Consider the following 16,651-nt stretch of genomic DNA (forward strand, 5'->3'; position numbering starts at 1 on the left):
TAGCTACAAATAATAATGTATGTAAAACTATAGAGACACAGATAAAGTTGATACAAACACATATACAAAAGGAAAAATCTAAATATTTACCTACTGTGTGTAGGATTTCTGAGAATTTTTTATACTCTTCTCCATTATTTCATTGTTTTACAGAGGAATGTTTATTTTTTAAATCACTTCTCTATTTAAATTAATGAGAGCTCTCAATAACAAGAATATGAAAGGATATTATTCAAAGTTTTTTCAAAGCAAACTCTTAATATATTTGCAAGCTATTTTTCAATAGCAATCTACTACTGTGTCCATAATGTAAAAGTTTCCATTTTAAAAAAAGGCAGACATTCTGAAGAAATATCCTTAGAGTTATAAGAATTCTTCCTTTTAAGAGGCAAAGATTCTCATTTTTATTAGTCTGCATATCAGTAAATGAGTTGCAATATATAGGATTCTTGATATAAAAATTGGTAAAATTATATTTAATTAGAAAAATGCCTATTAGCACTTTCAAGATATTTCACAAATAATCAGATATATTGGATAATCTGTGTGAAATGAATTAAATTATTCTCAGAAACTGAACAGTGCAAGGCAAAGAATTTGTATAAGAATGAATAGTTTTCTGAACACTACAAAATATTAGAAATGGCCTACTTTAATCTTCAATGTTAGGTGGTAAGGACTATCTTTCAACTACTACTTTTACTTATATTTTCAAAATTTGGCTCTGGCATCTTACCTGAAAAATTCTTTACTGGTATATCTAGTTAATTCTTTGCAAACATTAATTTAAAAGCAAAAGAACACTGAGTAGAAAGTTATGCTGATTTAGGGCTGGCGCCACGGCTCACTAGGCTAATCCTCTGCCTTGCGGCGCCGGCACACGGGGTTCTAGTCCCAGTCGGGGCACTGGATTCTGTCCCGGTTGCCCCTCTTCCAGGCCATCTCTCTGCTGTGGCCAGGGAGTGCAGTGGAGGATGGCCCAAGTGCTTGGGCCCTGCACCCCATGCGAGACCAGGATAAGTACCTGGCTCCTGCCATCGGATCAGCGCAGTGCACCGGCTGCAGTGGCCACTGGAGGGTGAACCAATGGCAAAGGAAGACCTTTCTCTCTGTCTCTCTCTCTCACTGTCCACTCTGCCTGTTAAAAAAAAAAAAAAAAAAAAGTAAAGTTATGCTGATTTAGAACCATAGTTCTTCAGCTTTCATCTATATACTCTAAGTAATTTTTATATCTGATCAGTCACTCCTCTTAGATTATTAAAAACAACTTTACTCAAAGTTTTGTCACCTTGTTTTAGGAAATAAATGGACCTGGGGCCGGCGCTGTGGCTCAGTGGTGCAGTGGGTTAATGCCCTGGCCTGAAGTGCTGGCATCCCATATGGGCGCTGGTTCCACTTCCGATCCAGCTCTCTGCTATGGCCTGGGAAGGCAGTACAAGATGGCCCAAGTCCTTGGGCCCCTGCACTCATGTGGGAGACCTGGAACAAGCTCCTGGCTCCAGATTGGCGCAGTTCTGGCCATTTTGGCCAACTGGGGAGTGAACCACCGGATGGAAGACCTCCCTCTCTCTCTCTCTCTCTCTCTGCCTCTCTTCTCTCTGTGTAACTCTCACTTTCAAATAAATAAATAAATCTTAAAAAAAAAATGGACCTAAAACTTTTCCTTAAAGATATAAAACTCCACTAGAATTTCAAGGTTATCACCCTTTCTCTGAGTAAAGAAAATTTTAGCACTTACTTTTTTTGAACCTAACCATTAAGACAATAGAATGTGTCTAACAAAGAAGTAATTATTCTTTTGGAAGTTTTTAAGAAAAAGATAAAACTTCCTGTACTTTGCAAGAAAATAGGTTTTGTGAGCCTTACCACAGAGTATCTCACAGACCATAAGACAGATGCATTATTTAAGATTTTGTACTGACTTACAGCATCATTTAAATAAGCATAATTATATATTTATATTATATTTAAAATTTAGGTTAACAAGGTAAAAAGAAAGCCAATGAAGAGGGAGAAAAAAAGGATAAGGTGATCATGTTTCTGGTGAGCCGGTAACAAATGGAAAATATTTTTAAAATTTCATCCAATAAGTAAACAGTATACCAAATAAAAATCTGGAATCAGACAACTTGACAGAATATTCTAATAAAAAAGTATTGCACATTTTTGTTAAAAGTGTAATTGTACAACTTACATTCTTGATAAAAAATATGAAATACCTACAATGAAGTTTAAATTACCCTCAAAAATCCTGCTTGAAAATTTTTTATTATGTAAATAAGACTTAAATCCTAATATGGAAAAGCTATGGCTAGGGCCTGGCACCATGCCGCAGTGGATTAATCTAACTCCACCTACGGTGCTGGCATTCCATATAGGTGCCAGTTCTAGTCCTGGATGCTCTTCTTCCATTCAGCTCTCTGCTATGGCCAGGAAAAGCAGTAGAAGATGGCCCAAATGCTTGGGTCCCTGCACTGGCATAGGAGACAAGGAAAAAGCACCCAGCTCCTGGCTTCAGATCAGCAAAGCTCTGGCCATTGCAGTCATCTGGAGAGTGAACCAATGGAAGGAAGACCTTTTTCTCTGTCTCTCCCTCTCTCTGTCTGTAACTACCTCTCAAATAAATAAATAAAATTTAAAAAAAAGAAAAAGCTATCACTATAAAGACACAAGTATGCCTAGAATTGCATTTCCTAATATCTGTGTCCATATTACAAACCCTAATTCAATCAATGACACTGCTGCTTTTTTCTCTTTTACATTTCTAGTACCTACTAATTTTGTACTTAATATCTCACTTTTTTACTTCTCTTAGTGTAAATTATACCAGAAGAGATATGTATTTGCTCTAAAATACACAAACCAAATACACAAGAGAATAAAATATGAATATTAATAGAGCTCATTTGCTCACAATTATGAGTACTCAGACAGCACTTATAGATAGAGACCTACAACTTTGGGCTTCATATTAATATATCTAGACTTGGGGATTTATCACTGCTTAACTGACATTTACAAATTTTACTGATATAATCATTAACCATTTTTTAAACACTACTCCAACTGTTTTCTGCCTGCCTATTAAATATGTACAGTACTGTTGGAAAGATTAAGTATACTTAGATGATACAAAGTGAAATTAATAAGGGACTACAATGTATCCTGTATTTTGCTTATCATTCTAGCAGAAAATTTTTGATGCCAAAGAAGGGAATAATTACGAATACAAAATTTTTCTGGAACACTAAATGAATATTTAAATTTCTCAAGTTCTTTAAAACATTTTCACAAACTAAACTCATAAGTAATTTGGACAACTTGCTTGGCTCCAAATAAGGAAGTTGATAATATCAACTACAAAACAGTAGAGGTTGCATTCAAATAATTCCTTCAATGCCATATGCAATGTAGCATTTATTCATTGCACATCACTCATATACACACAGACACACCACATTCTGCATCCAACAATCACAGCAAGTATATTCTTCAGTGGGGTAAATGAAGAAAAACAACTGTAGAAAGTACCTATTTTATCTACTGGACAAACTCATTTTGCTTTAAATAAAGTAATCATGATTCTTTATACACAACTGTCCCATCCCCCAACCCACCAAATAAAGTATAACCAAATAATAAACTAACTCATGATATGACAAAATAAAGGCAACATTCCTTGTATATAAAATGGAAAATAGATAAAAATGTTTCCAACACTGTGCCTTTTGCTAATCGTGTTTTCTGAATGGCATAAATTGTGCAATACATTATAAAGTACTTATTGAACAAATCTTAGTGTGGCATATTATTTCTGACTTCCAGAGGCTATCCATTAAAGCAGTCACACATTCCAGAGGCAGGTATGAAGTAGGGAAGAGGATATATATTTATACAATTAAAACTTTCTAGAATCCACATCCTGAAATATGGAATGTGTTCTGTGATATCCATTTATGAGTGCTCTGTGTTCATTCACCATTTCAGCAGATAACCCCCACCCTCCAGTAATTTATCCATTCACCTGGCAAGACCACCTGGGATATCTTTGTGAAGCTATTAATTAAGATAAACCCTCTGACCAGCACATGAAAGCTCATAGGTACTCACCCTGCAAACTGGGCACTGCCAGTGACTACTGCTGTCTCTAAGCCTGAACTCATCAGACAAACACTTGGAATGATACACACGAAAACACAGGTCACATATCAACACCTCTCCAGGCAAATGGCATTCAAAACAATACCAGTCATGATTTTCTGTTTCCCAGTCCTACAAAAAATACAAAATAATTTCGTATGACAGTTTGTCAGTATCTGCAATGACTAAGAACAAAATTGAAACTAAACTCCATCAGAAGTTAGGCATTATAAACAATTTTAGACATTTCCTGTGTTAAAACAAGAGGGAAAACAACTACAGATTGATTTCTTTAAATTTTAAATTCTTTCCTAAACAGTATTAATTCAGAAAATCTTTAAGGTGATCTGATAGCAAAACCAATCCAAAATGAAGTAAGTCCAAAGCCTACTGCAGTTCTAATATTATCTTTCACTTTGAAATATAATCTAAGAAATAATTTTTCCAGTAAATTGAGCACCCCAAACCAACCTATAGCTTAATATTTCAAGTAAACAAACCTTTCTTTTGTCATAGTTTTTAAAAATACTATAGGTACATGGCACCTATGGGAGCAGAATAAATGGTGATGCTCACTGATTCTTATCTTCTCATGCATGGTATTGGATGCTTTATTGAAAATAACCATCAGTCAAAATGTCCATGTTCTGATAGGCCAAATATTCAGTCTGTTTAATTTGGAAACAAACTGAAAATGTGAAACTAAAGGTTGAATCACACTGTTCAAAGGAGATAACCATGGGGGAAGGGAAGTAGGTTTATTTCCTGATTGTAGCTGTTCCTAAAAGTTAAAAAGAACATGAAGACAGGTACACAGGTGTTCCTCAACATGTTCTTATTTATAACACATTTTTTGTACAGCCCATACTATTCAAGTATAAACAAGAAGATTGGTAGAAGTTCTCTTAGTTTAGAACTAGTTCTTTAGAAACATCACTCAGCTTTTATTAAAGCACAGTTACATAAAGAGTGATGGATTGAATTTCAACCTTCCTTTATAGATATGTTAACCAAAAGAACAAAGATAAAACCCATAGGTTGTAGGGATCCTGTGGGATCCTGTATTCCCAAACCTGTGCTCCAGTGAGGATTCTGCATTCTAAACATGGGCCTTGCCATCAGGATCCTTTTTTGTAAATCATCCACCCTGTTCCAGGGTGAAGATTTTTCACTTTCTCTGATGAAAATATTCTCCTAATAAACGCTTTTTTATAACACTCACTTGAGTAAGCAGTAACTTCTTTAGAAATGAGGTTCAAATGTATTGCTTAACTGTGCCACTATTAACTCCTTCAAAAAGGAAGGGTTTCACTAAGGTTTCAAAATTCACATCTTCTAACCCACATCCAGAGTCATGGCAAAAGCACAGCAGTAAATCCTGGAAAACATAAACTTTCTGCTTTCCTTTTTATTAAGAAATTGGTGGTCTTTTATTGACCAAAGTAATAGGGGAAAAGACATGACCATTTTTTAGTCATTTGCTACACATGTACATACTCTGCAAACTCACTTTGGTGGAAAAATATCACTTAGACTGTCATCATAAAACAATGATTTTACACAAAACTGATTGTACACAGAAAAAAATCTATTCAAAAAGTTTGGCACAGTGGCACCATATAGACACGATATGTGTGGTGCTTGGCTACATTCAGTCATTGGTCCATCTACTTCAGATAGTTCATATATGTTATATTTTAGTTATTTTAATTTTTTAACCAAAATGTTCCAGCATAAATTACATTTCAAAGGATATGACACCTGTTCCATATTTAATGAACAGAACTCCAAGTTTAAAAAAATTACAGGATATTTTCTTCAAAGCTATTTAGAATCATCTTAAGGATTTTAGTGGCTTCTATCTATTCATTAACAATAGAAACTGCCATCTTTTATCACTTGAAATTTTTACATTAATTCACCTTCATGTGATGCTCCACTGTGTGATGGTAGTTAGCAAGTTTATTAAGAAAGAGAGGTAAGAACATATCTTCAGCCTCTCCATGCTACTCCCTACATCTTTCCATCCCTACCATACCCCTAACCCTACCCCTACCCTACCCCCATCCATCCATGAAATGAAGATGAAAATGATTTGCCTTTGACTATGTGTTTAATTCTAGGTCTATTTTTCAAAGCAATTATAGAAAAGAAAGTGTAATTCAAATAATATAAAAGTTGAGAAAAACTTGGCTAAATGTTTATATAATGGCATATAACTATCTCCATTATCCAATATAAAAGTAGGGCTAGGAAAAGAAGTGCTGTTCATTCTTTTATTCATGGCAACAGCTGTTCAGAAAATAGAAAACATGCAAAAGTCAAGCTCGAAATCACTACATTCTGAATCCAGGAATGTTATTCTGAGATATAAATGATATAGGCAAGTTTACCATTGGCCCAGTTGTCTACAACTTTTCCTATTAAAAACAAAACCCATTATATAGTACTTTTGACTAATATTTAATATGTATGCCAATTAGCTACATTTACATTTATACTGGATTTTACCAAATGTAATCAGCTAATCTATTACAGCCTGATTAACTGCATATGTAAACTGCTACTTCAAAACCAGAAAGCATTTTAAAAAGCAAATCTACTAGCACAAAATTCAAAACCAGAAGCAATATAAAGATAGTATAGTTTTAACAAACAATTCTAGCAAGAATGCACTAAGCTAGCCTAAAAGTAAGATAGAATTATAATACTGAAAAACAAACAAACCAAAAAAAAAAAAAAAGCCCAAAAAATTCAGCAGAATTAAAGTAAAATAACATAGTGCAAAATTAGTTCACCTTGTTTGGGGTTGCTGTCCGGGAGAAAGGCTGCATACTGTAGGCCTTTCAAAATAAAAACAAAATAATCTTGGTCTCTCTACTACAACTTTGCTCAATATCAGGCAATACACAGAGCTAAAGGGATTTCACATTTCATTTGCTATATGACTTATACTATTTTGAAGACATTAACTGATAATCTATCAATGTGCTAATCATTAACATGCAAACTTACTTATTACCTGTTACAAAAGAAACTTTTCACACTAACACAAAAGCTACAAATGGACACAGAGAAAATTTGCCCCCAGAACTTATGTGAAACCTATGATAACAGAAGAAAAATATTTTACTAACAGGCAAATTTGGTGTCATTATAAATTTGTACAATACCATAAATATGTCTTACTGATCTGAAACTAGTTCACATTAGATCTTTTAAAACTTGTTGTGATGAATGCAAGTGTGGTGAACTCAATACCTCACCATAGTGTGAAATTTATACAGGCTGTCCTCAGAACCTAGTAGAAAAAATTCCACCATCTAGCAGCAGCCTATTGATCTAAGTCTCTGTCATCCATATAGCATTTGGTTAAGACTCTGGAGCCATACTGGTTCAAATCTTGGCTCCGGCACTCACGGCTGTGTAATCTTGGGCAGAATGCTTAGCTTCTCTGTGTGTCATTTTCTATCTGTAAAATGAACAGAATGATAGTACCTAGTTTATAGGGTTTTTATAAGAATCAAATGAATTAATATGTATATAATACTTAGATGAGTACCTGGCACAACATGCGCGCTCAGGAAGTGTTAGTGAGTGTTAAGAATAGTGCAAAAAACAGGAACTGATCAAGTCACAAAATGATATAGCATGCTTATATATGTATGTGCATTTATTTTCCAGGCACATTAAAATTCATCACCACATTTCACTTTCACATTTCTGTAAGCTGTATAAATCAAGAAATATTATGAAGGTTAATTTAGAGGCAAAAATGAAGCACAAAAAGAGAGTTGTGCAGTTAGGCAGCAACAGAGGTGCCTGGAAGAACTCTTGGAACAAAGTGTTCCAAATCACAATTTCCCCCACCAATAATTCAACAGCAATTTTAACTTTTAAAGTAACTTCCTATTTTCACTTAAGGAACAGATAACCATTACACTACCAGTATAATATTTTAATGTAAACAGAATATAAAATTCTCTATACTTCTAAGCTTAGTATAATTCTGCTAACGATTCAGTTAATCAAAGGTAAGAATTTGATAGTGTCATAATTCCAGTAATTTTAAATTTTATTTCCTTTTACAACAAAAATATGACTACATTGCCCAGTGAAACAGAATTTACACAGAAGAAAGGAAAAAAGAAGAGAATTCACACACATACACACACACATACACACACAATCAGTGAGAAGAGTACAATAGGATAGTATGATCCAAAAATATTCTATTGAGTACAATGGAAATTATTAAACTGAAGAATAATTTCTGAATTGACAATAGTACAGTTGAAATGTACATAAAACTATATAATATATTTGGTTTCTAACTAGTAATAATCACAGATACTTTACTTAGCAAATAAATTATTATATTTTTGTAACTGAAACAGAGAATGGACATTTGGAAGGAATGTGTACTTCTGTATAGAATTAACATAAATAGAACCAAATATATTTCACATTTAAAACTATCAACCATATTCAAACGGCATCAAGTTTTACACTAAGGTATTTAAAACATCTGGCTCATTAACTTGACAACTACAATTACAAGAAAAAGGTAAAAGGTAAAGATCTAAACTTTAAAATCTTGTTACTCTACTATGCAATATTTATGAAAGAGGACTGGAAGAGTTAAGCTCATCTGAATTTAATGAGGGCTATCTTAATGATTTCTTGAGCAGTAAGTAAGCAACTTCTTGCCATGGCTGTTTATGGTATGATTTCTGAAGAATAAGGCTACAAATTCCAATATTATCTAAAAGATGAGAACTTAGCTAAATTTCAAGAAATACAACCCACAACTTCTTTTACACTGGACGTTTTGAGTAGGGAGAAGCAGAAGATGACAGGGAAGAAAGTATCTATTTTGTTCATCTGTAAATTAGGATCCAAGACCAGTTATCGATAATATGTCATTATCTTTAAGAAACCACAAAGTATATATTTTCATTAATAATACTTTTCTAAAAGGTATCAAAAATTTAAATGACATGAAGTAATAAATATAGAATTCTACCCTTTCATTTAAAAGGTATCTCTTAGGCCTATTTAAAAGTAATATAAAATCCTGCTCTTAAGGCAGTACAAACCACATTATATAAAAAGAAAAGACTCAAAGCAGGATGTCAGGGCAAGACCTGGTAAGTACCTTACTAGTCAAGAATTTAACCTATAAAAGATAAACTTCTATTTACTTAAAGAAAAGCTACTAAATATCAAACTTAACTCTACCTAGCAAATGGCAATAGTTTGCCCAAAAAATATGATTTTCATGTTCTGAGAATAAAGGAGAAAAAGAGCTGTGAAGAAATATGGGGCCGGCGCCATGGTGTAGCAGGTAAAGACACTGCCTGAAGTGCTGGCATCCCATATGGAAACCAGTTCGAGTCCCGGCTGCTCCAGTTCTGATCAAGCTCTCTGCTAAGACCAGGGAAAGCAGTAGAAGATAAGCCCAAGTGCTTGGACCTGTGCACCCACATAGGAGACCCAGAAGAAGCACCAGGCTCTTGGCTTCAGACCGGCATAGCTCCGGCCTTTGCAGCCATCTGGAAAGTGAACCAGCAGATGGAAGACCTCTCTCTCTGTCTCTGCCTCTCTATAATTCAGTCTTTGAAATAAATAAATTAATTAAAAATATGGACTGAATACAGCTATCTATGTATATTTCTTTAGAGCAAGCAAATAATGAGCCCTTGGGAACATATAGAATTAAAAAAAATTATGAAACAAACAACTAAATGGTCAGAAATCACACAATTTTACTCTGTTCCTGGCCTAATGACCTTTAACCAACATCATATGAAAACCACTTTTAGATAAATTATTTGGGCTCTATGAGTGAATGTTACTGTCATGCCAAGCAAATCTGATGATCATAAACAATTTACGAGAGTGGTCCCCAGGGTTAAATAAGTTTGCCATTCAAAAAACTGATTGGTACAAATATTTTTCCCTTGTTTATTCATTAATATTGAAGCAAACCATTTTAAATTGGAGTGGCCTGACTTTATTACTTTTTTTCATTCTCCCATCTCATATAGACACATGTAAAATATCACTGGGGTTATTTGGCCTAGCAGTTAAGATGTCATTTGGAGGGCCAGCACTGTGGCATAGCATGTAAAGGCACCACCTGCAGTGCTGGCATCCCATATGGGTGCCAGTTCAAGTCCAGGCTGCTCCACTTCCAATCTAGCTTTTTGCTATGGCCTGGGAAAGCAGTAGAAGACGGCCCAAGTCCTTGGGCCCCTGCACCCACGTGGGAGACCCGGAAGAAGCTCCTGGCTTCAGACCTCTCTGTCTCTCCTCTCTCTGTTTAACTTTGACTTTCAAATAAATAAATAAATCTTTAAAAAAAATGTCATTTGGGAATGCTACATTTCCTATCAGAGTACCAGCTTTACCCCCGAAACCAGCTTTTTTTTTTTTTTTTCCCCATCTCTTCTTCTTTTCTTTTGACAGATAAGAGAGAGCTCCCATTCTCTGGTTCATTCCCAAAATGCTCACCATGGCCAGGACTGGCCAAGACAAAAGCCAGATCCCAGATCTCAATTCAAATCTCCCACATGAGTAGCAGGAACTCAATTACTTCGACTATCATCACTGCCTCCCAGGGCTCACATCAGCCAGAAGCTTGAGTCAGGAGCTCTTGGTGGCTACAAGATTCCAGGCACTCTAGATATCTTAACCACTAGGTCAACCCCCCCCCCCCCCCCCCCGCCCAGCTTCCTGTTAATGCATACTCTGTGAGGCAGTAGCGATGACTCAAATAGCTGGGTTCCTGTAACCCCTGTGGGAGACCTGGACTGAGTTCCCAGCTCCCAGCTCCCAGCTTCAGTCTGGCTCAGACCAGGGTCATTGCAGGCATTTGAAGAATGAACAAAGCAGATGATCTCTGTTATCTTTCGGCCTCTCAAGTGAAAATACATAAAAATTTTAAAAAAGAAATTACCTTGAAGATGTTAATAATTAATTTTACCACAGCTTTTCCACATGAATTATCACTCACAAAGGGGTTACAATGGTAGTTGAAATCAGCATCACAAAATGTCTAAAAATTGCGGCCGACATTGTGATACAGCCAGTAAAGCTGTGGCCTATGATGCCCGCATCCCATGTGGGTGCTGGTTTGTGTTCCCGCTGCCTCGCTTCCAATCCAGCTCCATGTTAATGGCCTGGGAAAAGCAGTAGAAGATGGCCCAAGTGTTTGGGCCCTTGCAACCCATGTGGGAGACCTGAATGAATCACCTGGCTCCTGGTTTTAGCCTGGTCCAGCCCTGGCCATTGCAGCCATCTGCAGACAGAACTAGCAGGTGGAACATCTTTCTCTCTCTGTCTCTCTGCAACTTTTTCAAATAAATAAGTAAATCTTTTTTATAGAAAGTCCAAAAATCATTCTAGTTTAGTATAAAAAAATCTCAGTATCATGGTGGCCAGTGCCTTTGCCTTATACAGGTTTCTTCATAGACAGATTACATATAATTATATCCTCATCTACTACAGTTAAGATTTCAATATATGATTGCTCTATTTATTAAAAATACCCCAAATATGCTTATTTTTCAATTATTTCAAGGACAGTCATTGGACAAAAAGTAGCAGATGTGAAATTAAAATACAATACCAAAAAACTCTTTTTTAAAGTAAACTATATTCTTGTGTACCTTTTATTTTACAACATAACTGTGGAAATTAAGATAAGTAGACCACAGTATCTTTGCTAGCACAAAATATCTCGTGAGATATAACTTGCAGGGCTTATCAAGAAAAGTAACTTTTCCCCCTATTGTGAGGCTATACTATTTTAAGAAGTAATAGAAGGAAAAGAGATATACTGCCTACTTAAATGAGAAAACTGACTATAAAGAATACCAGTACCTTTGAATTATTTAAATAAATAAATAAATATATATAAGCACTGTAACAAGTAACTAAAAACATTCTAGACTTTTCCTTTTCAAGGACCTATATATACATACATATGTATATATACAAATACACCCACACACATACACACACACACAACAGACACACACTTGCTTTTTTTTCCTTAACTGACTCTAAGTCTGAAAGGCAATCAGGTAAACAATAACATACATCTTTCAACTGAAAATCTCAAGTTTTTAAAGACACTGAAGTAATTCACACTATATACAAGGTGCTCAAACTATAAAGGAGGGGTCTCAAACCAAATGCTGGCAGTCACTAGTCACAAAATACCTTTGAGTAAATAAGGTGACCAGACACTCTTACTATATACTTACTTTATTAAACTAAGACACTTTACAACTGTTCGCTTGAGAGCTGTTAAATAAAATATCTAATGTCTCTGATGTGAATGGTGCTTCCTAAGTTGTTCAGTTCACAATCTGCACCACCATTAAGCCATAGCCTGCATGCACAGGCCATACAGTTAATACACATTCACAAAAGCAGCCAGTGTAAGATGTCTGTACTATGCCAAGAGGGATATAGTTAATTTACATCCTTCAAGAGTATTATTTTTTTTTTTTTTTTTTTTTTTTTTGACAGGCAGAGTGGACAGTGAGAGAGAGAGACAGAGAGAAAGGTCTTCCTTTTGCCGTTGGTTCACCCTCCAATGGCCGCCGCTGCAGCCGGCGCACCGCGCTGATCCTGGCAGGAGCCAGGAGCCAGGTGCTTTTCCTGGTCTCCCATGGGGTGCAGGGCCCAAGCACCTGGGCCATCCTCCACTGCACTCCCTGGCCATAGCAGAGAGCTGGCCTGGAAGAGGGGCGACCGGGACAGAATCCGGCGCCCCAACAGGGACTAGAACCCGGTGTGCCGGCGCCGCAAGGTGGAGGATTAGCCTATTGAGCCACGGCGCCGGCTCTCAAGAGTATTATTAAGCCTGGAAAACAGTAGCAGGTAGACAGCCACTGAATAGCCAGGTGGTATACCATTTAAGGTAATGAAACAGACATATGGTTAATCTCATTACTTTATACAACAATCCAGTGCTTTAAAGGAAAATGTCTTTATAGGCAATGTCTTTGAGGACATAGGTTGAAAAGTAAAAAGATGCTGGTAACTGTATTGTTCACACAGTTAGTAAGAAACTTGTGTTTCTACTACACTATATTTCAAGAATTTGTCTTGTTTTAAACATTTCTTAAAGTTTTATTATTCTTTTAATTGACAAATAATAATTATACATATTTATAGGGTACAAAGTGATGCATACATGTATATACCGTAGAATGATTAAGTCAGGCTAATTAAAAATCCATCACCTCACTTATCTTTTCTCTGAGGTAAGAACTTTTAAAAACCATTCTTCTGGTTAGTTTGAAATGTACAATACCCTATTATTAAGTTCAGGCACCTTGATGTGTAATAGATCACCATTAAGCATATTAGTTCACTTGTCAAAAAATTTGTTGAGTACATGAGCTATATGTTTTATATGATGTTCCTTAAAACAATCAAATAAAACAGATATTAATATGCCCATATTACAGCTGACTACTAAAGAGGCTAAGAAATTTCCTTAAGGTCAGTAAAATAAAATGCTTCAAATGGAATGGAAATCCTTGTTTACTATATTAGAACCTAATCATTCTATACACTGTTACCTCTGATTTCTAAGCATTTATTTATTTTGTAACTTAGACACAATTTTGATATTTACTTTCATTTATAGGATATATGCATGTTTGGTATAAAACATGTTTTTGAATAAGAACCAATCATGGTGCTGTGGCACAGACATTTAAGCCACCACCAATGATGCTAGCATCCCATGAGTGCCTTTTTGTGTCCAGGCTCCTCCACTCTGATCCAGCTCCCTGCTGATGGCCTGGGAAAACAGCTGAGGATGGCCCAAGTGCTTGGGCCTCTGCATCCATGTGGGGAGCAACCCGGACTAGACTAAGTTACTGGAATTAAGACTTATTCTATGCATCTGCTCTCCCACAATATGGCGCTGGGAGAGGAGAAAACAGCTTCTACGCAGCTGCCTCTTGCCAACTTGAGTGATGACCTCCAGGAGCTGATCCTGCTCCTGATTGGAGGAGAGCAGCGTACTCGGCGTGTGGGCAGCCGAGTTGGGATTGGCGGAAGAGGACTATAAAGGAGGAGAGAGACGGCATGAACCAGGAACATCTAAGAGGAACAGCTGTGCAGCCCCCGAGAGAGCCGGCCAGCGGTGTGCCGCTCCCCTGCGGAAGTGGGGAATGTGGCAGGGGGAACCGCCCTTCCACGGAGGTGGAAGGGTCGGTAGCCAACCCGGGAAGAACCAGCAGCAAACCCGGGGAGGGCCGAGCAGACAGAAAGAACAGCGCAGGGTCCTGTGTCGTTCCTCCACGAAGAGGGGGAGCGACACATCCATGTTCGGGGACATGGATGAAGCTCCTGGCACTGGCCTGGCCAGCCCAGCTGTTGCAGCCCATCTGGAGAGTAAACCTGCAGGTGGAATATTTCTCTCTCTCTTTCTCTCTTTGTTTCTCCCTGTAACTCTGTCTTTCAAATAAATAAAATATATCTTGAAAAAAAAAAAAAAGAACCAATCAGAACCTATATTCTGGTGTTTGACTTCCAACTATATATATATATATATATATATATATAAAGAAATCCAAATTAAAAAAAAAGAAATGGATGATTCTAAAAATATATGCCATATGGACATCAAAAATAAAAAAACAGAATGTATCACCTAATGCATTGGGGAACATTTAAGCTAATTAACTGCTTGTTAAATTAAACAAACAAACTACAATTTAATGAGGAAGAAAACATGGAAAATCACAAACCTAAAAAGGGAAATAAAATCACTTTTATGAAAAAGTGTACACATGACTCACAAGCCAAGCTCCTGTAAATTAAACTGTACCTGTTTTGTTATTATATAATCTTAGAAATTCTCTGTATAATATTCTTTACTAAATCTGTAAGTTTCTAAGTGTTTTGGGATACAAAATTTTTTTATGATCTTGATTCTTTTGAGTATATAATGTGCTAGCAGATACTAATGCCTGTCCTTTAAATGTCTGATTCAGATAAATTTAAATCATTTGACACTATTTTTACTATGTCTTGACAACCAGTTTCTTCACTGGAAACACAGCTTTACAAACTTTCTGTAAGGAAACTCATCAGAAAAATGCTTCTGATGTAAACACTGTCACTTAACTTTTTAAGAATGCTTCCAGGGCCGGCGCCGCGGCTCACTAGGCTAATCCTCCGCCTTGTGGTGCCGGCACACCGGGTTCCAGTCCCGGTCGGGGCGCCGGATTCTGTCCCGGTTGCCCCTCTTCCAGGCCAGCTCTCTGCTGTGGCCCGGGAGTGCAGTGGAGGATGGCCCAGGTGCTTGGGCCCTGCACCCCATGGGAGACCAGGAAAAGCACCTGGCTCCTGCCATCGGATCAGCGCGGTGCGCCGGCCACAGTGCGTCAGCCACGGCGGCCATTGGAGGGTGAACCAACGGCAAAAGGAAGACCTTTCTCTCTGTCTCTCTCTCTCACTGTCTACTCTGCCTGTAAAAAAAAAAAAAAAGAAAAAAAAAGAAAAAAAAAAAAGAATGCTTCCAGTGCACAAACCAGGTGATATCAGTGAAAGCAAAATTTTTCCTCCCATATTTTCTGTTTGTGGAAAGTGTGAATTCCTTCTTGAAGCTCTGAAGATAGAATAAACTGACAAAAACAGTGTTAAAACTGAACAACCTGAGGTGGGTAGTTAGCCTAGTGCTGAAGACATCCACATCCGACAACTAGGTTTGATTCCCAGCTGGCTTCTGACTCCAACATCCCATCAGTGCAGACCCTGGGAGGGTGCAATGACCACTCAAATGACTGAGTCCCATCCATGTGGGAAGCCTGGACTATGTTTCCAGGTACCACTTTCGGCCCTGGCCCAGCCCCAGTAACTGTGGGCATGGCATGGAGGGAGTCAACCATCATGTGGGAGCTCTCTCTCTCTCTCTCTCCTCCTCTCAAATAAACAAACTTCTAATTGAACAAGTTTTCTAGGTATATAACATCATAGCTGCTTCTGTGAAACAGCTCCCCACAGAAACGGTGCTGGTTAATTTACTGCTCTCAGACAGCTTAGTATGTTTATGGACTCATCTACTCTAGGACCGCAAAGGAAGTAAATTCAAAGTTTTGAGTAAATTATTCTGCAAAGAACCAGTTTTAAGATTGTTATTTTTATAATTTTAGGTTTTAGAGAATTCATGATAAAACACTCTCAAAAGACCCTATAGTTAAATCCATTCTTTTCAAAATGAAAAAAATTTTAACATATGCTATACTAAAAGTTAACATCTTAAATGATGCTCCTTTGTAAAATTTAGACTTGTTAATCAAGATACTAAAATATCGATAAAATAAGGTAGCAGGACTGAAATACTACATGAGACCAATTTGTACCTAAGAAAAAAGGTACTTCTATATGTGCCTCTGAGTGTAAAGATATACTGAAAGAAAAGCAAAAGACATCTCTATTTAAAGAAAACTCAGGGGCTAGCATTGCAGTATAGTGA

General features: G+C 36.8%; 1 protein-coding gene across 32 annotated transcripts in view; it reads right to left on the reverse strand.

Moving 5' to 3' along the window:
* Positions 1-16,651, reverse strand: part of ZMYND11 (zinc finger MYND-type containing 11) — a 128,825-nt gene that overhangs the window by 46,676 nt on the left and 65,498 nt on the right. For 10 of the 32 annotated variants that reach the window (XM_070056008.1, XM_008249358.3, XM_051835904.2 and 7 more), the window contains 2 exons: positions 6,939-6,983; positions 4,111-4,272 (listed from right to left, as the gene is read on the reverse strand). The exons of 7 other annotated variants lie outside the window; for them this stretch is intronic. In XM_070056008.1, coding sequence (XP_069912109.1) covers positions 4,111-4,272; positions 6,939-6,983 — 207 coding nt within the window. Of the gene's footprint in view, positions 1-4,110; positions 4,273-6,938; positions 6,984-7,401; positions 7,613-7,702; positions 7,871-16,651 lie in introns of those variants that run through there. 15 more of the 32 variants (XM_070056009.1, XM_051835906.2, XM_051835905.2 and 12 more) reach the window with 7 other exon arrangements.

Source organism: Oryctolagus cuniculus, chromosome 13 (genome assembly GCF_964237555.1).
Source record: "Oryctolagus cuniculus chromosome 13, mOryCun1.1, whole genome shotgun sequence".
Classification (NCBI taxonomy): Eukaryota; Metazoa; Chordata; class Mammalia; order Lagomorpha; family Leporidae; genus Oryctolagus; species Oryctolagus cuniculus.